Source organism: Pseudopipra pipra, chromosome 2 (genome assembly GCF_036250125.1).
Source record: "Pseudopipra pipra isolate bDixPip1 chromosome 2, bDixPip1.hap1, whole genome shotgun sequence".
NCBI classification, from domain to species: Eukaryota; Metazoa; Chordata; class Aves; order Passeriformes; family Pipridae; genus Pseudopipra; species Pseudopipra pipra.
Window position 1 is genome coordinate 49,095,367 of NC_087550.1, and position 25,949 is coordinate 49,121,315.

Below are 25,949 nucleotides of genomic sequence, written 5' to 3' on the forward strand. Positions count from 1 at the left end.
CTTCGGTGAAGAGATTTTTCCTAATATCTAATCTACACCTCCCCTGATGCAGCTTGAGGCCATTTTCTCTCATCCTGTCACTTACTACCTGTGAGAAGAGGCCAACTCCCACTTGGCTACACTCACCTTCCAGGTAGTTGTAGAGAGCAATCAGGTTACCCCCCACCCCAGGCCTCCTTCAGGCTAAACAACCCCAGCTCCCTCAGTCACTCCTCATCAGGCTTGTGCTCCAGACTCTTCCCCAGCTCTGTGGCCCTTCTCTGGACATGCTCCAGCATCTCAATGTCTTTTCTGTAGTATGGGGCCCAAAACTAGACATGGTATTCCAGATGCAGCCTCACCAGGGCAGAGTACAGGGAGGGACGATCACTGCCCTGGTCCTGCTGGCCACACTTGCTGATGCAGGCCAGGATGCCGTTGGCCGTGGCCACCCGGACGCACTGCTGGCTCATGTTCAGCTACTGTCAGTCAGCACCTCCAGGTTCTTTTCCTCCAGGCAGCTTTCCAGGCAATCTTCTCCAAGCCTGCAGTGCTGCATGGGATTGTTGTAACCCAAGTGCAGGACCTGGCACTTTGCCTTATTGAACCTCATTCAGTTGGCCTCAGCCCATCAATCCAGCCTGTCCAGATGCATCTGTAGAGCCTTGTCAATCTGTGTCTTCTGATTTGGGAAAGGCACAGTCATGGCACTTACAGTTCAGAATCAGCTCTGGGGAGATAGCACTCTGATTAACATCTTACTACTTGGTGATACATTCAATCACAGAGTACAGGGTGGGGAAAAAAGGGCTGCCTTTTCACATCCTGCCTACAACAAATGAGCAGATATGCATAGGAGCTGCCTGGATGGGTTTTTAGCTGTATGACCTGCTAGAGCAACGTTCTAGAAATCCACTGCGGTGCTGATTACAAATCTGTTTTTCGTGGCTGGGTATTGCCATTTATTTTTCTTCCAGCACTGGTTTTTACTTTAAATAATTATTCCCTTCCTGACAATGTACCTATGAGAGCAATTGTGTCCTGTCTCTGTTCCTTTTGCAAAGCTGAACAGCTGCTCTGCCTGATGTGAGCCCCTTCATGCTCAGAGCCAAGCACGTTACCTTTCAAGCAGTTCATGCAGCTCTTAAGTGTGTGCTCTGCTTTGAAGTCTGCCAGGATTCGGTCTTGGAGTGGAAGAACTTACAGTCTAAGTATAGATCTAAGACAATGTGCGGACAGGGCAAGAGAGAAAATAAGGTTAATGGGGTTACCAGGCTGAGGAATTTTGCAGCGTGCTTAGTTTTGCACTGCTGTGCACAAACACAGTGTAGTTGTTTGTGAGGAAGATGCTGAAGCTGAACAGTGCAGAGCACGGTGGAGCCATGGGGCTCATGAAGGAGAGAAAACGCTGGGAAAGGAGTGTAAAGAAGTAAGGGGCTGGATGCCTTCTTTCCTGAAAGCTTACGTTTTCAACAGAGAGGCTGAAAAAACCCTCAAGAGATGCTTCTCCCCGGACATGGGTCTATATTACTCTTGTCAATGTAAATGACTATCTAAAGCGGCTTCAGTAATGCCCAAGGCAGGGGCTTGTAGATTTTGTCCCAAGTTTTCTGATAATATTCAGACCACTTCAGCTGAGATTCGTTTCCCCTCCTCATTTCCATCCTTCCAGGGAAACTGCGTTTGCCGAGGGGAAGCTCGCGCATGGGAATGAAGCAGGGCTTCAGCACACAGCCCGAGCCCTGCCCTTGCTCCTCCCTCCCGGCTCCGCTGCAGCTCAGGAGGCCCCTTGCCCTCTCCCACTCGGAAGCTCCCCACGGGGCTTGTACCGCACGCGGCCGCTAGCCCGCTGGAAAGGAGGAGCCAGGAAAAACGACGTCCGCACTGACACGGGAAGGGTAGGGAAAAGAAAAAAAAAATGGTGTTTCCGCCCGGTTTCGAACCGGGGACCTTTCGCGTGTTAGGCGAACGTGATAACCACTACACTACGGAAACTTCCGATGGCGGTGGTATTTTCTGCGGCCCCCCTTGAGGGATTACACGGAGCACCCTGAACCCCGACTGTCGACATACGCTATGGAAGAAACTCCTCTCGGGGGGGCAGGAAGGGCAAGGTCCTGGGGCTGAACGCGGGTGTCGGGCTGGGAGTGGTATAAAGGCGGCGCGGGGTGGATCCAGCCGCCGCGAAAGCGCTCCTGCAGGAGGGAACGAAAAAGACACGCACGCACAGCAAAAGGGTCGCGCCCCGTCCCTGGGTGGGCTCGAACCACCAACCTTTCGGTTAACAGCCGAACGCGCTAACCGATTGCGCCACAGAGACGCGCTGGGTGACGGGGCTGCCGAGCCGCACCTGATTCTCGAGACAACCGGGGGCGGGCCGTGCGCCTGGTTCTCTCGCGGCTTCTCTCTCCGCTTTGGGAGGCTGGGCGTGGGTGGGTTGGGCTTTGGTGTCTGTTTGCTTTTTTAATCTAAAGAACAGTCCTTTTTTTTCTTTTTTTTTAATCCTTTTTACTCTGTTGTTTTTGGTGGATTTTCCCATAGGAGCAAAGGATTGGGAAACAGTGGACAAGGAGAAAAAATTAGTGGTTACAGTTCTGGCTGCTGGTGGGACAGCTGCGGATGGGAGCCTGAAAGCTGCTCTCTGAGACAGACCAGACAGCAAGTGAAAGCTCCGACAGTACGTGCCAAGGACGAGGAAGGCAAAAATTAGCATCTGCCTGTTACTCAATACATGGCCAAAGTATCCAACATCTTTCCTTCTGATATTTTCAGTACCAAAATGACTGGTTGTGATGACAGACTTGAAGAACGGAAGAAAAAAATTAACCTCACAGTATTCAAAGACTGTTGATAATTATTTGCATGAGCTTAAGGAATGTGGGTACACTGATAGAAATGAGACAGGGCAAAAGAGACTTCTCAAAGGGGAGCAGAGAGGAAGATCTGGGAATCTTCTGCCCAGGCAGCCTCGCCTCAGCTCTAAAAATGAATTATTAATCAATTTGCAGTCACCCAAAAGGTAATAAGGTGATAATGGCAGCAAATATGATTGTGAAAACCAAATCAACAATGAGGATGTACCCTAGGGGGATGAGGCTCAGGTCAGGAAATATTTAAGCAACCTGCATGTACATTGGTCCATTGGTCCATTGGTCCTGATGAAACATATCACAGGTGCTGAGGATAATGGCAGGTCCATTGTAAGCTCACTCTCCATCAGCTTTGATCAATCATGGCAACTAGGGGAAGTGCCCAAGCACTGGAGGAAAGCACACGTCACCCCCATCTACAAGAGGGGCAAGAAGGAAACCTGGAGGATACAGGCTGGTCAGCTACACCTGGATCCCCGGGAAGGTGATGGGTCATCTAATCCTGGAAACCATCTTCAGGCACATCAAAGACAGAGAAATCATCAGTAGTGCTCAGTATGGCTCAAACAAGGGGAAGTCATCCTTGACCAACTTGATAGACTTCCATGATGAAGTGATTGGCCTGGTAGATGAGGGGAGGATAGTGGATATTGTCTGCCTGGACTTCAGTGGGACCTTTTGACACTGTCTCCTGTGAGATCATCACAGAGAAGCTGTTGATGTGTGGGTTGGACAAAAAGATGGTGAGGTGGATTGAAAAGTGGCTGAACAGAGAGTGGTGACGAGTGGGATGATCTAGTTGGAGGCCAGTAACTAGCAGTGTACCTCAAAGGTCAATACTGCTCGACATTCCATTAACGATCTGGATGATGGGGCAAAGTGTAACCTCAACAAGTTTGCAGACAGCACCAAACTCAGAGCAGTGGCTGATAGACCAGAGAGTGATACTGCTATCCAGAGGGACCTTGAACAGGTTGGAGGAATAGGGTGACAGGTACCTAATGAATCTCAACAAGGAGAATTGCAAAGTCCTGGAGCTGTGGACAAAAAAAACCCCAAAACACATGCACCAGTACATGCTAGGGGCACCCAGCTGGAAATCAACTTGGCAGAAAGAAATTTGGGAGTCCTGATGGACATCAGGTTGAACATGAGCCATCAATAGGCCTTTGTGCCCAAGAAGACAAATGGTACCCTGGAACACGAGACAAAGGATTACCAGCAGGTGGAGAGAGGTGATCCTGCCCCTCTCCACTGGTGAGGCCACATCTGTAGTATTGTGCCCAGTTCTGACCTCCTCAGTACATGGGAGACAGGGACATACTGGAGAGTACAGCAGAGGGCTACAAAGATGATTAAGGGACTGGCGCATCTCTCCTATGAAGAAACTGGGACTGTTCAGCCTGGAGAAGGCTCAGGGGGACCTCATCAGCATTTATAAGGGAGAGTGCAAAGAGGATGCAGTCAGGCTCTTCTCAGTGGTACTTAGTCACAGGACAGAAGCAATGAGTACAAACTGACACACAGGAGATTCCCTCTGGACATCAGGGAACCCTTTTTCACTGTGAGCGTGATAAAGCACAGGCACAGGTTGTCCAGAAAGGTTGTGGAGCCTTCTTCCTTGGAGATATTCAAAAGCTCACTGGACATGATCCTGGACAGCCTGTTCTAGGTGGCCCTGCTTGAGCAAGCAGTTGGACCAGAAATTCTTTCCAACCTTAGCCCTTCTGTGATTCTGTGAATTTCCTCCTGTGACAGGGTGGGTGGTTGTCAGGGCTGTCTGGTATCACAATGGCTGCTAAGAAGCTGCTTTTTGGGAGCAAGGGAGGGAAAGACAACAGAGAGAACGTCCATGTGAAGTGTTTTTGCCACTCATTGGGCACTGTTCAAATCCCACTAATCCATAGCTTCCTGGAAAATCAGGGGGCTTTGCCTTAGAGGCCTCAGAAGGGCCTGTCCTGACTCTGCTCAATTCAGTCTCTTGCTAGCTGAGAAAATACCAAACCCACAGCTGTGCCCGTGTTGGAGGTGGCTTTCCAGCATTCTGTTGGAGGGGCTCGGATTCAAACTGGTCTCGCTACATTGCAGCAACTCTCCAGGCTCAACCCACTGAGATTTAATAAAGATAAACAAACCCAACTACTTGCACTGGGGAAGACGAGCCTGGTGCACAGACCCCCCACTGCACGGGGCTCACTGGTGAGGCAGGAGCACTGAGGAAGGGAACCCCAGGCGTGAAGCGCAGCCACAGGGATGTCAGTCAGCAGTGCAGCGCTCATGCAAACAGGAAGACAAGAGCAGGGTGTGAATGTGCTGGTTTTGGGCAGAGCTAGTTTTCTTCACAGTAGCTGATATGGGGCTGTGTTTTGGATTTGTGCTGGAAACAATGTTGATCACAAAGGGATGTTTTAGTTACTGCTGAGCAGTGCTTACACAGACTTGGGGCTTTTTCTACCTCTCACATCACCCTGCCAAAAAGTGGGTTGGGAGTGCACAAGAAGTTAGGAGAGGACACAGCCGGGACACCTGACCCCAGCTGATCAAAGGGTTATGCCATACCATGTGGCGTCATGCTCAGCATATAAAGCTGGGGGAAGAAGAAGGAAGGGGGCAATATTTGAAGTGACGGCATTTGTCTTCCTAAATTACCATTATGCATGATAGAACCTGGCTTTCCTGGAAATGGCTGAATGCCTGCCTGTGGGAAACAGTGAATGAATTCCTGGTTTTGCTTTGCTTGCATGCGTGGCTTTTGCTTTCCTTTGTCTCACTTTTACGCTTCTGATTCTCTTCCCCCATCCCTGTGGTGGGGAGTGAGCAAGTGGCTGCATGGGGCTGAGTTGCTGACTGGGGTTAAACCACAACAATGAGACACAGAGGGTGAGGAGGAGGAGGCTGTGCCAGAGGGCCCAGAGGGACTACAGGCTCTGTCTTCCAGCTCTGTGTTTCGAGCTGAATTTGTACAAATCGAGTATGAAGACAGCAAGTGAAAGGAAAAAGCCTGGAAAATATAGAGAAGGAGGGGTTTCCGAGGTGGTGCTCTGGCTGCTCCCACACTGTCATTTTCTCAGCTGTGCACAATGAAGACAGCATTTTAAAAACTGCAGCATTGCCCCTTTCTTCATGTTGCACTTCACATTTCCAGCTCTGTTCATGCGCTCCGTTGGAGTTTTGTCAGGCTTCAGCAAGGATGCGATGCTGAAGAAGACTAAGTGACAGCAGGTCACGTGTGTGTATGTACTATATTTGATGGTGCTGTGGTGCAAACTTTAAGTTTGCAAAGCACAGTGCTAATATTAACCAGCCAGTCTGAGGGGCTTTGTGTCCTGTTGCATTTATGATAAAGCATGATGGCTGTGTATCACCTGGCATTTATACAGAGGAGTTTCATATGAGCAGTTTTATTTTATCCAGAGACACACTTTCATTAGAGTCCTTGCAGCTGAGTGCTGATCAGAGTGCATGAGAGTAGAGAAGAGATGAACAACCCAAAAGATATTTATAGATCTGTGTTCCCAGTCCTTTCCTCTTCACTATGAAAGCAATTCTACAAAAGGATTATTTTGACTGGCTGTTCAAGGTTTCAGAGGAGGAGATTAATGTGCTGGAAGCCTCACAGCGCAACTGGAAAAGCTCGCTGGCTTTGCACATTTTCGTGAGCTTCATGGCTTGCTGTGTCAAGGTTATCTTCCTCAGACAGGACGATGTGGATGTCAAACAGCAATGCAGCAAGCAAAAGGGCTGGGGTCTGACAGCAGCTGCTGAAGCACAGAGTTACCTGTGCCTGAAGAGGTCCACCCACAGCTGGGGGATGTAGAGGGTGCAAGTACTGTTCCCCAAGGTGCATATCCCTCCCCCCTCCCCTGTTTTTATTTTTGCCTACTTGAGAAAATTCCCTATTTCAAATGGCCAACTGAAATAAGATGGAGGGGTTTGCACTGATCTTTTTCCCTGCTGGACAGGGTTTTCAGTGGTGTCAGCTTTGCTTGAACCAGACAGTGATCCTGTGTGTATATTAAGGTCTCAGGGAGAAGGAACAATTTAATGTGCAGAAGCTGTTTGTAGAGTCATTTTAGCCCCATCTTAGCTCTCCCTCACCAAGGCAATTCCCCAAATTGGAATAAAGTTGCCAGAATCTCCTTCTATCCTGCAGCTATTCCAGTGCTAGGGGTATGAAAAAGTAAAATTCCTCCCCACAAGGGGTTTCTGCTCTGCCTGACTATACAACAGACTTGACATGGTAAAGGGACAGGACTTCTTTGACATCTCTCATACCATCTTGATTTCCTTAGCTTTTCCTCAAGCAGAGCCCTCAGAGTGGTGTTGCTCTTAAAAAACAACAACAACAACAACAACAACAACAACAAAACCAAACCCTTGCAGTTCATATTTTAAGGCAGCCATACCAAACACTTTCTTGTTGGCAAAGATTTTTTTTCCCTGCACACATAGAAATCACCTTAGCAAGCCCTGGAATTGATGTCATAGGTTTTCTTATTGCAGGAAGGACTGTGAAATGCTGTTTTCCTCCATGCATACACACGGGATGGCTTTGGAGCACACCTTGTCGAGAGGAGGTAACAGGCTGCATTTCCAGCAAAGTGCCATGAATGCCAAGCACCAAAATGCCAAAGCATCCTGTGATGAGAGGTACCAGTGGACAGCTCAGCTCTTGCTACCTGGCCATCCCACAGGGTGAGGGCTGGGAATTTGGGTCAGCCAGCTGGAAAGGCTGCTGGCATAAATACATGATATGTTGTGTGTTTTTTGGCATTATGGCAACTTCATAGCTCACCAGCATGATTCCTACCCCCTTTTACATGACACTTCTGCTGAATAGAAGCCACCTTTGGGAAGTCTTTGATAGTGGGGAAGCGTGTGTGTTTTCTTGGCAAGTTGGAGCAGGCTCATGTGCTTGTACTGCCACTTGTAAATCAAAAGCAATCTGCAAGCTGCCTGGTAGGTTTGCACCAGCATAAAACAGGCAGAAGAAAGAGAAAGCTCAGTGCCTGCTGTGGAAGTATGACTGGAAGTTGTCCTGTCACAGATGCCCTGAGGACCTGTGCTATTCCCTTCACCCTCTTCTGTTTGCAGCTCCCTCCTCCCACCATGACACCTTCCCCCCACCCCGTTCCTTTCTTCACAGTCATAACATTGATCTCTGCTTAGACAATATTCCTCTTTTGACTTAATTCCATAAACTCTTTTAGTTGATGGGTTTTTCTTCTCAGAAGATCAGTAGATGCTTAGCATTAAATATCATCCCTAAATACCAGCTACAATCCAGTGCTCAGTAGACCACAAATATAAACTTTGATGTTCAATAAGAAAAGATAATTTTCTGGGGGAAAAGAGAACTTCAGCCTGAATAAAAGCATTCTCAAAGACCTATTGTGTTTCTCTTTTTGTTCTTGGATTTGGGTTTTTTCCTAAAGTAAATTTGCCAAGAGTTAAAAATCTGAAGAAAATATCACAGGCCAAATCTAAACATAGATTATCATTATGGCCTTGCCTCTCACACAGTCATGTCTGTGTGGACTGTAGGGAAGGTGTCCCAAAAAGACAGCCTTTTCCTATTAGGATAACAGTAGGTCACAGATCACAGTGTTAATCACCTACCTGTCAGCCAGTTAATTTCTGTGTATTTGCTTGTACTCAAAGTACCTGAGAGTTTTCCATATCTAATAGTACAGATTATAAATTTGCATGATACAGAGACTGGATAAAAGCACCATTGTAAGTAAATGTATCCCCATTGAACAAGATGGATTTTGCAGCTTGGCTCCTGCTGGGAACTCCTACCTGGCTGTGTCCCATCCAAAGAGAGGTAACCAGCTGCCTGGCCACAGTTTGGATGCTAGGCAGCACTCAGACCTCTTGAGTAGCACACAGTGGAGTGGAGTAGAGACAGACAGAGAGATGGGGCGAAAGTTGTACAGGGCTAAGTCCAGTGGAAATATTACTTTTCATTAATGTTAAATTCCTACTAAAGGTAAGCATTTTTTCATGAGACTTTTCTCAATCAGAATATGGGCAAAAGGGAACAGAGTAGTTAGGGTCATCAAGTGATGTGCATTTTGGATGAGGATGCTTTCCAGCAATCTGACAGAAACTGTGGAACTTTCTGCAGCTGTCTGTATTTAGTTTGCTTGGCAAGGTGTTGGTAGCGGAGGGCTACAGGGGTGGCTTCTGTGAGAATCTGTCAGAAGCTTCCCCTGTGTCCAACAGAGCTAATGCCAGTTGGCTCCAAGCAGACTCACCGCTGGTCAAAGCCAAGTCCATCAGCAATAATGGTAGCACCTCTGGGATAAGATTTAAGAAGGGGGAAAAGTCATTGCACAGAAGAAAATTGCAGCTGGAGGGAGGAGCGAGACTATGTGAGAGCAACAGCTCTGCAGACACCAAGGTCAGTGGAGAAGGAGTGGGAGGAGATGCTCAAGGTGCCAGAGCAGGTGGATGCCCAAAGGAGGCTGTGACTCCATGGGAAGCCCGAACTGAAGCAGGATCCTGGCAGGACCTGTGGACCTGTGGAGAGAGGAGCCCACAATGGAGCAGGTTTGCTGGCAGGACCTGTGACCCCATGGGAGACCCATGCTGGAGAAGTTCATGAAGAACTGCAGCCCCTGGAAAGGATTCTTGTTAGATTAGTTCATGGAGGACTGTCTCCTGTGGGAGGGACCACATGCTGGAGCAGTGGAAGAGTGTGAGGAGTCTTGCCTCTGAAGAGGAAGGTGTGGCAGAGACAATGTGTGATGAGCTGACTGTAAGCCCTGTTCCTCATTTACCTGTGCTGCTGGGGAAGGAGGGAGAGAAATTGCAAATTAAGTTAAACATGGGGAGAAGGCAGGTGGGAGTAAAGGCATACAAAGATATAGTTTTACTTCTCATCATCCTACTCTTATTTCATTGGCAATAAATTCAATAAATTTCCCCAAGTTGAGTCTGTTTTGCCCATGACAGTAACGGGGGAATGATCTCTCCCTGTTCTTATTTCAACCCATGAGCCTTTTGTTATATTTTCTCTCCCCTGTCCCACTGAGGAGAGGAGAGAGTGACTTTGGTGGGCACCCAGTGTTCAGCCAAGGTCAACCCACCACACTTTCAACACCACAGTCCGTGCTTCTCTACCATCTTCATCGGGGGGTCAGAGTCAAGCCGTGAACATGCTGCAGCAATTGTATTCAGCCATATTGGGCTTCAAGTACTAAAACTGGGGTACAACTGTGAAGTCTGAGCCTGTAAAATACCAAGTGCTTGTAGCTGTCACTGACTTCCAGGGAGTTATTTGTAGAGGGAAGGACATTGGATCCGCGCCTGGTAATGAAAGATGTATTTTTGTGCTCACCTGCAATGCTCGCAACATTAATGTACTGCCATCTAATACGCCGGGTGGATCAGGAGCTTTTGCTTGTGACTTGGAGAACTGGAGTCTCCTCACTGGTGAGGCTGATGGAGATGTGACCAGGGAGGGCACCTCCCTGAGAGCAACAGTGTTACTGAGACTCACCTACATTATTTCTCCTCCCAGCTATTCATGGGGTGGTCAGACTCTTGCTCACCATGCTGTGATAGCCTGGCTGGTTTATTCCAACCTTCTGCTGTTCCACACAGGTAGCCAAATGTTCAAACATACTTCAGATATCAAGGTTGCTATTTTGCTCTTGTGTAGGAAGGGCAATAGATACCTTTCCACATTGTATATCTTCTTAGATCACAGACATATAATCTCTTGTTTCTCTGGGCTTCATTTGTATACGATGACTGAGCGAGCCTGCACTTGTTGGTCTGACGTGCACCAGAGCTCAGGGTGCTGCCACTCTCCTGTGAAGCCATAGGAAGTGTTTCATGATTCAAGATAAGACCTTCACTTCCTCCTTCTGTGCTTGTAGAGCTGAGCTACCGCCGAGGCTGCACCATCCACCCTGACATCCCACTCACAAAATGGACCAGGAGACCCTGGGAAGCATTGTCCTGCTTGCCATTGTTACCTTGCTAACTGTTGTCCAGAACGGTAAGACAAAAAAAAGCATTTATTTAAGGTCTGAAAGGGAGCTGAGGAAAGTTCAGGATGATGTATACCGAGCTGATCTTTGGATAGATAAACTCTGCTTATAAGTGCATGTATGATTAGTGCTTAGGCATGGCTTTGGCTTCAGAAATGGTCTTCGAAGCATAGCATTTTTCGTGCCATTGTGGCAGTATCCTGGCAGTTGCATGATCCTACTCTGTGATATTCTAGAGTTCGTTTTTTATACATATATCAGCTAGTGAAAGGACTAATATGCTGGGATACCCTGTGGCAATATGCATTTTGAATTGGTGACTGAGACCTCTTTTCCTGGCCTAGGTCCCTACTGTGGTCAGCCAGGGCTGCTGTCATGCAGCTGCTGCCGTGGGCAGGGACTGAGTCCCCAGGGGGGTGCAATGGGTCAGACCTTTGCATGGAGCTGGGTGAAGGGGAGAGAACTTCACTGCCTCATCAGAGGAGTCTGTGTGGGTTATTTGTGGGCAGATAGCTCTCCTGCTTTCCTGCATCTCCAAGTCCTACAGTATAAGTAATATCAATTAACTGTCTTCCCAAGAACACTGCACATTTCCTGTGATGGTGAAATTTCCTTTTCTAGCACTTATTCAGACTTCCTATAATCACTACTATTCTTTGGGATTTTTTAAATAAATCAAGTTTCTCTCCTGTGCAAATTTGATTTTAATGTGATCATCATCTTTTACAAATACTTAATCATTTTAGCAGGAAATTCTGGCCAGAATACAAAGAAAGGAATGAGTTTTGTCCCAGCTGCACTGAGTTTGCCCAAATTCAAGGAGAGTCAGCAGTGGGATGGGGGGCTGATGAAAATTCCAGAAATCTTTAGTGAAGGCTTCTTGTTATGAGTGGGAGATTCCCACTGAGCACAAACTCCACATTCGGTCCCACATTCAGACCTAGGAAATGGGCTATTCTTGGGCTGCTGCAGAGAGGGGAAGTGGTGGGAGCCCAGCTGCTAGAGAACAAAAAAAAAAAAAAAAAAAAGGAGATGCAGACTGGTTTAGTTTCAACATAGGCACTAAATACCACATCATTTAACCCAATGTTGTTTTCGGGTAAATGCGCAGTGTGTGACATCACCAGAATACGGCATGCTGAGATCAGAGCACATACCATAATTAAGAAAATGTGTCAAATATACACTTCTTGCTGTTTAATCATATGACTTTGTATATAGGGCTTTTTCTTCTCACTTGAAACTTGTCATCTTTCCATTCTGACATGCACTTTTATCTCATGGAAATCTGTGTGTGAGATTGTTGACCCGACTGCTACAAAGGGGAACAAGGACACTTGGCAGAAGACTCAGTGTGCCAAGCATGTGAGTCAGACAGCCCTAAACCATGATTTCAGGCCTTACATCATCTGATTTCCTCTTCCCAGGCTTTCTGTCTAGAAAGACCAGAACTGATATGAAGTCTTGCAAGGAACACAATAATTAAGGCAGTAGAAATGTTTGTCAAGGCCTGTCGGTTATACTGAGCTCCTGTTGTGGCTCTCATTCAGCAAAGCACCTGGGCATCTGCTTGACTGTCTCTAAGTACACGAAGTCAGTATCACATAAATTTGTGATTATATGCTTTTCTGCTGGTGCAGGATTAGAGAACATCTTGAGTGAATGCTGTTATTCCTAAAGATGGAGGTGGTGCTGCCCCTGTCTGATGTCCATTTACGTTTACATGATGTTCGTGTTGGAAATCTACATATACTACGGAATGACTCGTGTGGCCAGATACCACTGAGTCACACATGCAGCTCTAAGTTTTGTCCTTTTGTCAGAGAGATGTTGCAATCCAGCAACTTTCAGGATAAAAATCAGTGGTCATTGCTGAGGAGATTGGGACAGAGGAAGCAAAGTGGAGAGAAAGAAGGGGCACTTTTGCCAGCACTGGCTAGGTTGGATCTTCAGCTCATGGTTTCTGTTGGCACGGACAACCAGGCTTACACTGAACTCTTGCACATTAAACTGAACAGAGTGGGACTGCCACAGTTCAGGCTCTGGACAGTCTGTGCAGCCCTGGAGCCTAAGGGCATCATCTCCTGGAACAGCTAAGCTGAATTAAACCTCTCTGTTCCGGTTTTGCTCCGTTCGCTCATGCTCCATTCACTCATCTCATGCTGGCTTGTGAAACCACCCTGTTGCCTCTGGGCATCGTGAAGCCTCTCTGTGGCAGCATGCTGACATTTGTGGCAGCACCTACAGCAGAGGAAAGAGAGATAAATAGCTTATTTGGCTTGTTTGGAAGCTGTGGTGTCTTCTAGTGATTTCACGCACATGATAAAAGGAAAGGAGGATGTGTACTGCAAGTGAGCCCATACAGTCCCAGACCTGCAAAAAGTGGTTTCCCGTCACTGCAGCTCTGCTCTGGACAAAAAAATGCTGATCAACTTAGTCCTCTTCAATTTTACGTCCTCTTAGTCACTGTAGGCAGGTTAATAGCTTCTTGCCAAAGGCTGGGCTGGTGGGTGGATGGAGGTGCTGGGAACTCTTGGCTGTGACACCGGATGGTATCTGTCCTGGGTCCTCCAGGAGTGGCCAGTGCACCATGCTGAAGGCAGTGGGGTCTGCAGCCTGGCTCAGTGTAGGGATGCTGGTTTAAAGCACTGTGGGTTTTTCTGGGGAAGGGCTGTATGTACCCAGGGAATCACACAATACTGGAAAGTGAAAAACTCAGTAGCTTTTAGTGAAGACAATGGAAGTACAAAAGACCTATTTACAGCACCAGTGAGGGGAAAAAAAGGGGCAGCTCTTCAGATTGCAGGGATGAAACCCTGTAGTTTATCTATTTACGCTTCTATTGTTATAATAATGTATTCCTGATGGGTTATCTTTTATGTGTATATTTGACTAATATTCTAAGCCATAGAGTAATTTGGATGCACTGAGATGGGGTGCACGATAACACAATGTTTGCAGCTTGTAGCCTGCCAGGGTTTCTCTGGTGTATTTAGACACATGATTGACGATCTCTGGTTTAGTGTCATCAGATAAAACGTGTTTGTCAAGCACAGGATACATTATCCTGAGGCGCTGCATTTGTGCAGCAGCTAACAGTCTGACAAAATGCTGTTGCTTAAAAGGAGGATGCACACAAGATGGACATATACAGATCAGCTGTCAGGACTAGGTTTTCAATGGGCCTTTCTGGGAAAAGAACCAGCCCTGCAGGATGCCCGTGGTTTGGCAGATGGGTTTCACTAAAAGAAAATAGACTTACTTGTCTCCCTGCTCTGTTGGAAAGGAAGATTTGGTGTTGGCAGCTCTGACTGGAAAGCTCTTTTCCCACTGGGGGCTCAAAGGACCAGGTCAGGGCAGTGCTTCTGCAGAAGAGGTGCAGGCTGCTGGAAGTGCAATGTGGGAATGAAGCAGGGCACAAAGGTGAGAGAGCCTACTACCAGTCACATATGGACATGTGGAGATGCCTGAAGTTGCGTTGCACGGCACTGTTGCACAGTGGGTTTGATTAACCTCTGGGTGACAGGGCAAGCTTGCTGGCCACATCTTGCCCCTCCATGCACCCATGTTTTCTTCTGCCATCTGTCCAGCCCAGATGCTCATGAGAACAGAGATGAGCCCACAAATCCCAGCTTCTGTAGTACCTCCAAATTATATCTCAGATTGAATACTTTGTGGTTTTTTAACAGCTTTTTTTGCTTACAAACTGGAGCATGAAAGCAAACACTGCAACAGCAAGGGGTTCCAGCGGCAGGGATCATCCTGCTTCGACCGTGTCTACACTGCCAAGTGAGTAGACAAAGACCCAAGGAACAATGAGGGCAGAGTGTGAGGGGGGGCAGAGATGGGTTTCAAATGCCCTCAGGTGATGGCTTTGTACATAATCCTTTGCTGTGCATGTTGTGACAGTGTTCAGACTCGTGGTTCTCCAATATGTTTGCTGGGTGAGCCCAGCACCCTTCTGGACTCCATGTGCTGCATCTATATAGGTCTTGCAGCCATTACGAGTACCATGCCCCTTCATTTGGGAACCAGTTCACCCTTCTGTGCTGGAAGTGTGACAAGCACAGCCAGAGTCCCAAGGGCACTGTGGTTCAAAAGGAAAGAGCCAACAAAGAGACACCAGTTTGCTGAGGAGCAGGTAGGTGGCAAAGCTTGTATAAACCTTTTGGTTCCTGGCACTTCCCTTGGCACACAGATCTCCACTTCTCCACTTCTCTACCACATAGAATCACAGAATACTTTGGGTTGGAAGGGACATTTAAAGCTCATCTAGTCCAACCCTTCCATAAGCAGGAATATCTTCAACTGATGGTTGTTTAGAGTTCTGTCCCACCTGAACTTGAATGTTTCTGAATGTTTCCAAGGATGGGGCATCTATCACCTCCTTGGTCAACCCATTCCAGTATACCTTCACACCTCTTGTCTTTGAGATCTCTTCAGAGAGTCCAGAGGAAAAATTAATTCTGAATCAGAAAAGAACATAAAATATTTTTTATTACCTCTGAAGTACTGTCAACAAGCTTGAAATCGGATGAGATGTCCAAGAGCTGCCCTTCACAGGTGTCCGACCTCTGCCAAGGGCAGAGTGCTTCCCCCTCGGAAAGCATTCCCAGCTGAAGGAGGCAGCTGGAAAGTATTCCTCTTCTCCTGCAAAGACATGTGTTAACTCTGTGGGACACTCTTATCTGTGGTGCAATTCTATTTTTGTAGGTTTCATTCAGTAGCTTGACTAACATGACTCAATGACAAGGATTTTAAGCCAATAAAGCACACAACATTTCTTATACATATGCCATGACCAAACAGCTTAGAGAGAAAGTGGCTTTCATAGGCGCCAGACATGTGCATGAGATGGTTTTTTTTCCTCATCAGGCAGGACAAAGGCATCCATTATCTATGAGAGGAAACAGGGAAGCCACCACGTTCAGACACAAATACACCAGCCAGCTCCTGGCAGGTTAGGGGCGTCCCACTGCTCTGGGGTAAAAGACTGCCCCCAATGGCATTAGTGCAGCCCAAATTCATACCACGCCATTCTCTGCTCATGAAACACACTGATTTTGTTTCTGTTTCCCTGTTCTGATTCCTTTCCTATAAATTCCATTCTAGCCAGAACTGCGGACATGCGTACCCTACGTTTCTCGCTGTGCTTTGGTGTGCTGGCCTTCTCTGCAGCCAAGGTAACACTGGGAGCTATTTTGTATGTCCTTTCAACCTTGCACTGCTTTCAGGAAGAGATGGTGAGTGCTTTGGAAGTTACACTTCCAGGGACCAACCCTCCAGTAGCAGGGGAACATGTCTCACCCTCCTGTCCTGCTGTTTGAGTAGCAGCACACTCATGGCATGGCTTATGCCAAGAGATTTGTGTTCTCAGACGTGTTTCAAGGTATTCCAGGCCAGGGACACTTCCCCCACCAGCATTATGGATCAGTTCCCTTTGTTTGGGACAAAGGATTTAGTACTTGTTTGCTGGATGCCACAATATTCACTTTTGGGACTCAAAATGGGCTCATTTCATTAAATTGCCAGAACTGCCAGCCCTCCCCACTGCTGAGGGCAGCTCAGGAATCTTTGCCTGCATTTCTAAATATGGTTCCCTTCAATATAATGTGAGTTTACCTAAGGCTGAGTACTTGACTGGGGTCCATGGCTATTCTTTCTGGAAAAGAAAAAGGTTTCCTGGCCAGGAGAAGAGGGGCTTTTACCTGCAGTTGTGGAGAAAGGTAGAATTCTGGGGAAAGCCCCTTTTTATGAGCTCAGAAATGAGTATTGGGCCATAGTATAGTCCTCCACCTGCTCCTAGTGAAATGCATCTATCAGTTGCCTTTTATTTCTGGTGAGGAAAGCACCTGAGTTGGCACTCTCTTTCGTGAGCCTGGTGTAACCCACACTGCGTTTCACAGAATCATTGAATAGTTTGAGTTGGAAAAGATCTTAAAGATCATCTCATTCCAGCTCCTTTGCCAGGGGTAGGGACACATTCCACTAGACCAGGTTGCTCAAAGCCCTATCCAGCCTGGCCTTGGACACTTCCAAGGATGAGGCGTCCACAACCTCTCTGTGAAACCTGTGCCAGTGCCTCATCACACTCATAGTGAAGAACTTCTTCCTTATATATAATCTAAACCTGCCTTCTTTCAGATTAACACCGTTCCCCCTTGTCCTATCACTTCATGCCCTTGTAAAAAGTCACTCTCCAGGTTTCTTGTAGGCTCTTTTTAGGTACTGGAATGAAAGTGATAAGTGTGTGCTCTGCAGTGGGCACAGTTGTGGGCAGGATGACACCCACAAAGTCTTCAGAAAAGCTGGAGCAAGGGCAGGACAAGTGCTCTGTTTCCCATGCAGAGTTCTCCAACCCAGTTCCAATGCTTGTCCCACAACTCAAGACTGCAGATTCCCATTTCCCAGTCCAACCCAGGCAGCAGATGAGAACAGTAGATACAGTGAGATCTGAGCCGGTGTTTGTAACACCTTGTTTTACCCTTTACCCAGCTCCTGCTGCCTTTGCTGGCCTGATGTACTTGTTTGTGAGGCAGAAGTACTTCGTGGGCTACCTCGGGGAGAGGACTCAGAGGTAAGGACTTGTGGAGCCATTTTACAAAACCCAGAATGTGGCAGCAGCACAGCTGGATGCTGCCACTTCCACAGACACAGATGCTGACTTGTGGTGCTGCCTACAACAGCTGCTGGCATTGGGTACCACAGGAAAGCCCCTCTTTTTTGGATGAATAGGAGTAGCTGTGGAAGACATTGGAGATGCAATCGCAATAGGATCGGGGGGCTGCAGCTCCTGCTCACAGCCTCTGCAAACATACATTTGCATGTTTGTGCCACTATTTCCACAAAATTGTCATTTTATATTAATAAAACCTATTATGCACATGTGGAATAAAGTTGTCCCACAGCCTTTGATGCCTGAGAATACATCCAAGTTTCTCTGAATAGAGACTTTTTTAAGCAGCAGCCTACGCTGAGAACAGGAGGCCAAATCCAGACCCAAATGGATCCTGAAAATGATATTTTTGCGAGATAGAACAGAAATTTGACCCCTCTGTCTCAGCCTCTGAGGTCTTTCAGCTGGTCTCAACAGCAGAGTCCAAAGTCAGAGAGTTGTTATGTGAGGTGACGCACGTTAACGAATTGCTTTACCCCATTTTTGTTTCCTCAGCACTCCTGGTTACTTGTTTGGAAAGCGCATCATCTTGTTCCTGTTTCTCATGTCTGTGGCTGGAATACTCAACTACTATCTCATCTTCTTTTTTGGAAGTGACTTTGAAATACACATTAAAACGATAACCAGCGCGATCTCTCCATTGCTGCTCATACCCTAAGTCCCTGCAGCACTGAGGGGGTCAGCACACTTAATATATCCATACCCAGAAGCTGCCATAATTCAACTGTTTAAGAAATGAACCCATAACCCAGTTAGATTGCTGTAAATCTCGTGCTTGATGGTCTTTGTAGTTTGATTTAACATTGCTTTTTTTCTTCAGGAAAAAGATTTATTGTGAACACTTGGCATGCCCAAGGAATGGTAACAACTTCGTGTTAATTTTTAGAGTTTTGTTCCCTACAGTGCAGCTTGCGAGCTGATTGCATGACTGGAAGGGACATTGTATGCTTGCTTCATATCTTTGTTGTACTGAGCTTTTGTCCCAAAACCCAGGATCCTCTCAGTGTCTTTCCTGACCAATGACTCCTACAGTTATCCTCACACACAAGCTTAGACCTTCGCCAGCATCTCGTGTACCCCTGCCCGCACAAAGGCATGGACCAGCCTCTTCACCTACCCTTTCCCTCCCACTTGTCGATGACAGAGCTCCTGTTGTTGCAGGAGGTCGGCAAATTGGCCCCTCTCCGGTCTTCCTTGATAAATATTCATATGTGTAAGACTCACCACACTGATCTCATTTACACTTCAGCCTTTTTGTTCTCCCAGTGCTGGGGAAAGGAGTCTTGCATAAATGAGGAGCTGGTGTATTGCTGGTAGGGCTGGGTTTGTTTTGATTGTCTGTGTTTAATAAAACAGCCTAAACTGACTAAATCTGTTTACTGCCATCTTCTTTGGCTGATGCATGATCCACACGCTTAGTGGCTCAGCAGCTGACTGGTGAGCAAAGCAAGGGGAGTTCTGGGCTCTTTTTGCGAGCTGCTAATTGCCCTGGGCACAGCCTCCTGGAAAGAACCTGAGCTTAACAACTCCCTCTCTATCAGCAAGTTCAGTGTTCTGCCTTCATCATTAACAATGTGCCCCAAAAGTCCTTACTGAGGAGTGGTTTGAGTAGCAATGCGGAATGAGGTAGGCAAACAGGTCAGTGCATCTTTTTAAACATTGCTACTCTACAAGTGCTTAAGCTCTTAAGCCTGTCTGATTGCCGCGTGCAGGATGGATAAAGCTGTATTTTATGACTCCTTCGGGAGGGAATGAGACTCCTTGCTATGTGAGAAGAGAGTTTGCAGAGCTGTTCACAAAAGCAGATGCAGAAAGCTGCCTGCCTTTGTACCACACCAAGGCTGGAGGGCTTTGATGCTGGCTGATGGGGCAGAGGTGCTTGTGTATAGCTGCCCTCCTCTGCACGTGACCATTCACACTGCCCAAATAACATACATATTTTTTTTTTTTAATCTTCTACAGGAATTTTAGATGTGAAAGATTAGTAATAAACACATTTATTGCATGATGATTATAAATGTCCTCACTGGTTAGAATAGGTAATTCAAAAAATATAGTTGAGCCTTCTAACCTATAAGTGCTGAGACACCTTATTCCTGGGTAGGGCACTTCCGTTCCTTCCCTCCCCTTCTTCTCAGTTGACCATAACACACTCCAAACCCTCCTTCACACCATGCTTTCTGTCATAACTCTTTCCATAGCTCATTACCAGCTGCCCATCCTTGCCCATCCACCACCTGTCTGCCCCATGGGGTCAGCCCACCAAGGGATGGCGGCACCCAGGAGGAAAAGGGTAACCCCCGTGGCCTGGAGTTACAGAGCTCTTCTGCATTGCTGCTATCAGCAAAAGCTCATGCTGCCACCACCTTTACCTGGTTCAGAGGAGGAGAAGCTTCACCAGCACCAGTCCCAGTTCTGCAGCCTATCTGGTCTCCATGAGGTCTGAGACTTGTTTATGGAAACTGTCACATGTGGGAGACGACTCTCCCAACCCTGTGTGTCCACCTTGCAGGTCTCCTCATATGGTTGAGTCTCCCCTGGTGCCTTTTTATCCTATACATCAAGAAGCAGCTCACTTGACCTCCCTCTTTTTCTCTGCTAACATGAGAAGAGGCACTCCACCAATCAGCTATAAAGGGCAGAGGATTCAAATGTCTATTTTGGGTCAGATAATCTATTCCAGCACTCTATGGTCTGGCTGTTGGACTTGACAACAATACAATTCAGGATATTCTATGATTCTCTGTTGACAGGATGGTTGGTTTTTACACATCTGAATTTAGGTAAGATTAGGTCATCTTCCAGGGGAACTAAGGCCTATTTTTTGCTGTAATCATTTATTTTGCAAGAATATCTCCTACTTGCTTCCTCAAAGCCTTTCTGATAACAAAAGGGATTAAAATGTAGGCAAAATTTATTTCTATCTATCTGTAAATGGAAATAGTGATAGTATCAGACAAACAGGTGGTACATAAATTGATCACTATGTAAATTCTTGGTGAATGTCACGCCGTGTTTTCCATGTTACAGGCAAGGCTTGTGGTTGCATTTGCCTTCCCACTCTTTCTGTGAAAGAAGGCAACATCAATAATATTTGGGCTTTCCTCACTGTACTAGACAGCTCCATTTTTTGTTTTCAGCAGCAAAACCACCCTGATCTTGTTGGTACAGTTGTCAGCACTTAGCACACCAGCTACTCAGAAAGCTGTTCACACAGGCTCATTGCAGGGGAGTTGGACTAAATGACCTTTAAAGGTCCCTTCCAACCCAAACCATTCTATGATTCTATGATTCTATAGATCCACGTGCAATAATACAACTACCACTGTAAGAGATGTACGGACGCATACTGGGGTCACATACACGTGAACCTACGAGGACCTACAGAGCTGCACTGCACATGGGGACATGGTTGGTGGCAGAAGTGGCAGTCCCCTCTGATGGCTCCTGCTTAAGGCCGGCTTGCAAGCTGCAAGGACCAGCACCCATGTTTGGTGCAATGCAGGGCATGGCAGCTCCTGACCTGGAGCTACAACTGTATATAAACAGTTAGTGCTTCCCAGTTCTGCTGATGAGCAACAGTGTGGCCAGCAGGATCGCCGAACTGGTCATCCCCCTCTACTCAGCACTGATGAGGCACTGGAGACATTATCACTCTCTAAAACTACCTGAAAGGAGGTTGTAACAAGGTAGGGATTGGCCTCTTCTACTAAGTAACATGCACTAGGACAAGAGGAAATGGCCACAAGTTGCACCAGAGGAGGTTTAGATTGAATATTAGGTAAAATTTCTTCACTGAAGGGGTTGTCAAACACTGGAACAGGCTGCCCAGAGATGTGGTGAAGTCACCATCTCTGAAGGTATTTAAAACACGTTGTAGATGTGGCACTGAAGGACATGGTTTAGTGGTGGCCTTGGCAGTGCTGGGTTAATGGCTGGACTGAATGACCTAAAAGGTTTTTCAAACCTAAATGATTCTATGATTCTATCATTGTGTTGATGTTGCTAATTGGCCCATTTGCTGTGTTGCCAGGCTGCCACCAGTGGTGCCTGGCTCCTTGCCGTGCTGTGTCACTGCCGTGCTTGTAGCTGTTCATGCATCGGAATCCAAGGTACACAAATAAACATTCTGTCTGTGTGTGTATATGCATAGGCACAGTGTGTTTACTTACTGTATCTGTATCTATCTATCTATGTGTATATATATGTATTGTGGGTGCTGAGTCATGTGAATGCTGGAGGCTGTTCAGGGAAGGCAGGGAAGCAGGTTGCTCAGGCACCAGCCCTCTTGCAGCTTGCAGGCTGTGTACATCAGAGACTGCAGAGACTGCTGGAAGCCAGGATATCGCAGGATGCTTTTGATCTGCTGACAAAGGCCTGGAGTACATACCAGTATTTCTGCCACAGTAACTGCATCTGCTTCCATACAGCACTACAACCCTCTAGTGGAAACTCAGCCCTATTGGCACGCCAGTGCTGCTGGCCGTGGAATGAGTCGTTCCTTCGAGGTTTGAAGCCTGACAGTGACACGACAGCATCCACATTTCTGAACAGATGCATCGTTGCTATTAAATGCTATTTTTCATTATTCTGGTATATAGGAGGCCCAGTCCTGAAGCAGGACCCCTAACCTACCCATGCTGAAGCAAGCAGTCCTGCTTAGCAAGGATCTGAGCAAGCAGGTAACATCCGAGTGGGATACGAAGTCTGTGTGCACTACCCACAAGGGTTTCCTGCAGTATTTCACAGATCCCCGGTTTCCCAGAGCTTGCAAAATCATCCTGTGCATTATCAGATTGGTCTAAGTCACATCTCTGCCGAGTCAGGTTTCTGAATGAGTCTGAGGAGTGGGAAAACAATTCTGCTGGAACAAAAACTGGCCCTGGGCAGCTTCTTCAGCTCTCACCTGCTCTGAGGTCCCTTTCTTCTAGCAGAGTAGCCAGTTTAACATCCACAGAAATCTTTCCAATGCTCAGTTAGGATGGGATACTGCAAGGCATTGAGTACAGCCCCAAGGCAGGGGTGTGCCTCTTGCAGATGGCAGTGGGAGCAGGATTAGGTTGTGCTTGGAAATAGTCCACCCTTGATAAGTGAAAGGGCAGTATAGAATGAGAACAGTGGTAAAACCACTCCCTGTGTGATTTTAAGTTGGTCTCATGTCCCAGCTGGAGCAAGCAGGATGGGCATTCCCATGGAAAAGCCCCTCAGTGAGGGGCTCTGCAGAGCCCAGCAGAGTCTACTAGCACCCTTGCAGAGGACATGGTGACTCCTGAGAGGTGGAAGGACCTTGGATGCTATGATGTCCCTTTGGAGCATCTGGGGGACAGGTACAAGCTTCACAGTCCTTTTGGGTAATGAAGACTGCTATCCCATGAGCCTCCAGGGAGGGTGCAGGACATCTCAGCTGTGGCTCCTATCGGGGCAGTTCAGTGACCCAAGGGGTAAGGATGGAGAAGCAGCCTCTGCATTGCTGACTGGCTGCAGTGGAGAAAGAGGTGCTCTTAGCAGTGTTGTTGTGAACCCCAGGAAAATATCCCATTGAAAGGAACAGCTCAAGTCAATGCCTGACCTCTGCCCCTCAGTGTACCTGACCTGGCAGAGGGAGGCTGTGGACGGGAGAGCATCAGCACTGCTCTGTCCTGCCTGCCTGCCAGAGCATCTCACTGCTCCAAGTCAGTGTGTAAAGACAGAAAAGCCGGCAAAAGTGAGATTTCTGCCCCAAAGGACAAACAGCCTCCACAGTGAGATGTTTTTCCCCTTTAGAGGAGAAATAAATAACTTTTCAATTTCAGCTGAGAGGATCTTCACACTATGAGATGATTTCATCAGACAGAGGAGCTCCTGGGGCTTGGTGCTGGCTGCCTCCTGAGCTGCTCAGATGCCATCCTCTGGGAGCTTCCTGCTCATCCTTGGGGAAGGGAACCAGACACCAAAGGGACAGCTGTGATGCGGGACACAGAGAGGAAATGGGGGGTGTTTTTTACCTGAAGAAATAAAGGTGTGATGGCATTGCAGTGGAGTTAAACTCGCAGTTATGGCATGTGGGAACTGGCAGAGATTGCTTGAGTGCTGTGACCTCTTGCAAGGCCAGGAGATGCTTTGGGAGGCTTCAGAGAGGGACTGCTGCCTGCTGTGCTGCTATTTGCCACCACTTGTACAAGCATAGGATTGATTCATTGTTCCTGTGTTTTCCCAAGAGAGTGCCACTGCTGCCTTCATCCCCAAACAATGTTTTCTGTGCTTTTGGCACAGCACTTCAGAGGGCGTCAGTCTGATGCAGCAAGAGCCCCCTTGGTGCTCTGGGATTAAACAGAACAGCATGATGTCTCCTGGACAGCTGCTTCTTCCTATTCGTTTTTCTGCAGCAAAGGAATTTCTTTTTGAGAAGCAGTGCCAGCCTTCCCACTGCCCTCAGCAGACGGGAGGGGTTGGTGCACATCCCCACCAGCAGCTGTGGGGCTGTGGCCCTGCTGGCTGCTATGTCCCTGTGCTCTCTCACCTCTGTGGACACCATTCACCTTTGCTGGTGGACAGATGCTGGTGGACGGATTTACTTCCTTCTCTCAACCTAGGCAGTTTCAGTCATAAATCAAAGCAGGCAGTCATTTATCACAGTTGCACAAAGTTGCAGCTCAGTCCTGAGCTATGTTTTACAATGCTGAGATTTCTTGGAGCGGATCTTTCTTTACTTGCCTTCAGCAGAAGCAATGCGGAAGAGCAGAAAATAATAGCTTTCATGGCATGACCCTGCTGCTCAGCTTGCCTCTGACCTCATTCCCCAAATCCCATGTGCCCCCTCTCCCTGCTCCCATCAGGATGCTTCCCAAGCATTCCCTTTAGTCCCAGCCTCACTAATTTGTCCCTCTCCATGTTTATTGTTGCATTTACATCTCTCCTTCCAATCAATACACATATTGGTAGAGTAACCCGGCGAGCCAGTACAGGGACCTGATCTGGCTGAAAACAACCCTTTCCCTCCCCTTTATTACCTTGTTTTTAACTCCCTAATCCCCGTTGTTGCAGGTGGGAACCCTAACAGAAGGATTTGTGAGATTTGCGGTTTTTCCCCCTCTGCAAGGTGTCAATGCTGTGCTGATATGCTGGTCTTGAGGCACTCCTACGAGGCTGAGGTCTCCCTCCCCTAGGTCACACCAAGTTACCACAGAGTCACCCAGAGGCCAACCTCCCCTTCTCTCACCTCATACTGTCCACAGGATTCACACAGCATCCCACATAGCACAGAAAACATGATTGTATCTGAGTTCTGCCCAGCTTGCAACCTCTGCTGAAGATCTCTGACAGCACAGACACTACCCATGAAAAACCAGTAACACTGCTCACAAATGAGAAATAGCAGCAGGAAACTCTGTCCAAGCATCTTATGGGGACCAAAAACCCTGCTGGTCATTGCTTGTCCCACTCACGGTTGGCTTGGTTCCTGGGCAGCTGTATTTCAGAAAAGTACTTTCATTTCCCAAGCAGAGGCTTTAGTTTGTAGGTTTGTGGGGGTTTCCTTCTGACTGAAATAGGAGGATGTAGCCCTTCTGACAAGGCTGGCAGCAGCACAGACTCAGCTCAAATTTAAAGAGGTTGCTAATAACACATTAGCTCCAACTTCCTGGCAAAAGTAACTTTTCCTGTTCACACACAATTCACACTGCCTTGGAAACAGTCTGTTATAGCAGAAATGAAAAGCAGAAAGGTGGATAAATAGTGATACACCCCTACCTGTTCACAGCCCAGCCTCCCCAGCAAGGTGCCCTGAGCCAGTAGGCTGTCTGCTCCCATGAGGTGCCAACAAGTCCCCATCCCACTGGAACCAGCACCATCCTATGGGATTGCATACAACTCCCTGAGCCTGACAGTTCTCAGATGCTGCAAGCCCAGAGATCAAAGCTTATCATGTTTGCACCTCGGTGACATCTAGCTGCAGTGTTTCACTGTAAAATGTGTTTGGAAGAGGCTGCCCTGGCCTCCAAGGTGTTGTGTGTCCTGCATCACCACTTGCTCCATGGTGGGCTTATCCAACAGGCTGAATCACCCAGTGCCTCTCTTCCCTCTGCCCTCACAGATCCCCTGTGACACATTCTGGTTTTCCCCTGCATTGTGTGGTCTGAGGAGCTTTCAGATGACAGCATACTCAACATGCTAATTTAAAACAGCAGGATCCCACCAGGGTCATGTTCCAAGGGCTCATAAGGCACTCAGCACAATGTTCATCTGCGTGGCCATGGGCATTCCAGGCCCACTGACAGCTGTGTGATGTGCAGGGCTGCCCAGGATAAGCTTTTGGGTTACACCCACTGAGTGGGTGTGAGCCAGCCTGGTTGGGTCTCCCAGGTGCTGCCACCATGCAAATAATGAGTGACAAGTGAAGGTTGATTGTGAAGGTGCATATCACACAGCAAGGCTGTGGCTTCA

At 47.5% G+C, this 25,949-nt stretch overlaps 1 protein-coding gene and 2 non-coding genes across 3 annotated transcripts; 1 reads left to right on the forward strand and 2 right to left on the reverse strand.

Annotated features, from left to right (window-relative positions):
- Positions 1-1,901: 1,901 nt before the first annotated feature.
- On the reverse strand, positions 1,902-1,974 carry TRNAV-AAC (transfer RNA valine (anticodon AAC)). The gene has a single exon. It is a non-coding gene; the product is annotated as a tRNA-Val (tRNA).
- Positions 1,975-2,225: 251 nt separating this feature from the next.
- TRNAN-GUU (transfer RNA asparagine (anticodon GUU)) lies at positions 2,226-2,299 on the reverse strand. The gene has a single exon. It is a non-coding gene; the product is annotated as a tRNA-Asn (tRNA).
- Positions 2,300-10,726: 8,427 nt separating this feature from the next.
- Positions 10,727-18,298, forward strand: ALOX5AP (arachidonate 5-lipoxygenase activating protein). The gene is made up of 5 exons (XM_064645485.1): positions 10,727-10,860; positions 14,542-14,641; positions 15,965-16,035; positions 17,348-17,429; positions 18,024-18,298. Exons 1-5 carry the CDS (start codon positions 10,791-10,793, stop codon positions 18,184-18,186), a joined length of 486 nt encoding a protein of 161 aa, XP_064501555.1. The 5' UTR covers positions 10,727-10,790; the 3' UTR covers positions 18,187-18,298.
- Positions 18,299-25,949: the final 7,651 nt, after the last annotated feature.

Bases quoted from the DNA above. Each gene is read 5' to 3' on its own strand.
- ALOX5AP (XM_064645485.1), top strand. From the start codon at position 10,791: ATGGACCAGGAGACCCTGGGAAGCATTGTCCTGCTTGCCATTGTTACC. The intron at 10,861-14,541 runs GTAAGACAAAAA...GTTTTTTAACAG, and splicing joins GCTAACTGTTGTCCAGAACG to CTTTTTTTGCTTACAAACTG. The intron at 14,642-15,964 runs GTGAGTAGACAA...ATTCCATTCTAG, and splicing joins GACCGTGTCTACACTGCCAA to CCAGAACTGCGGACATGCGT.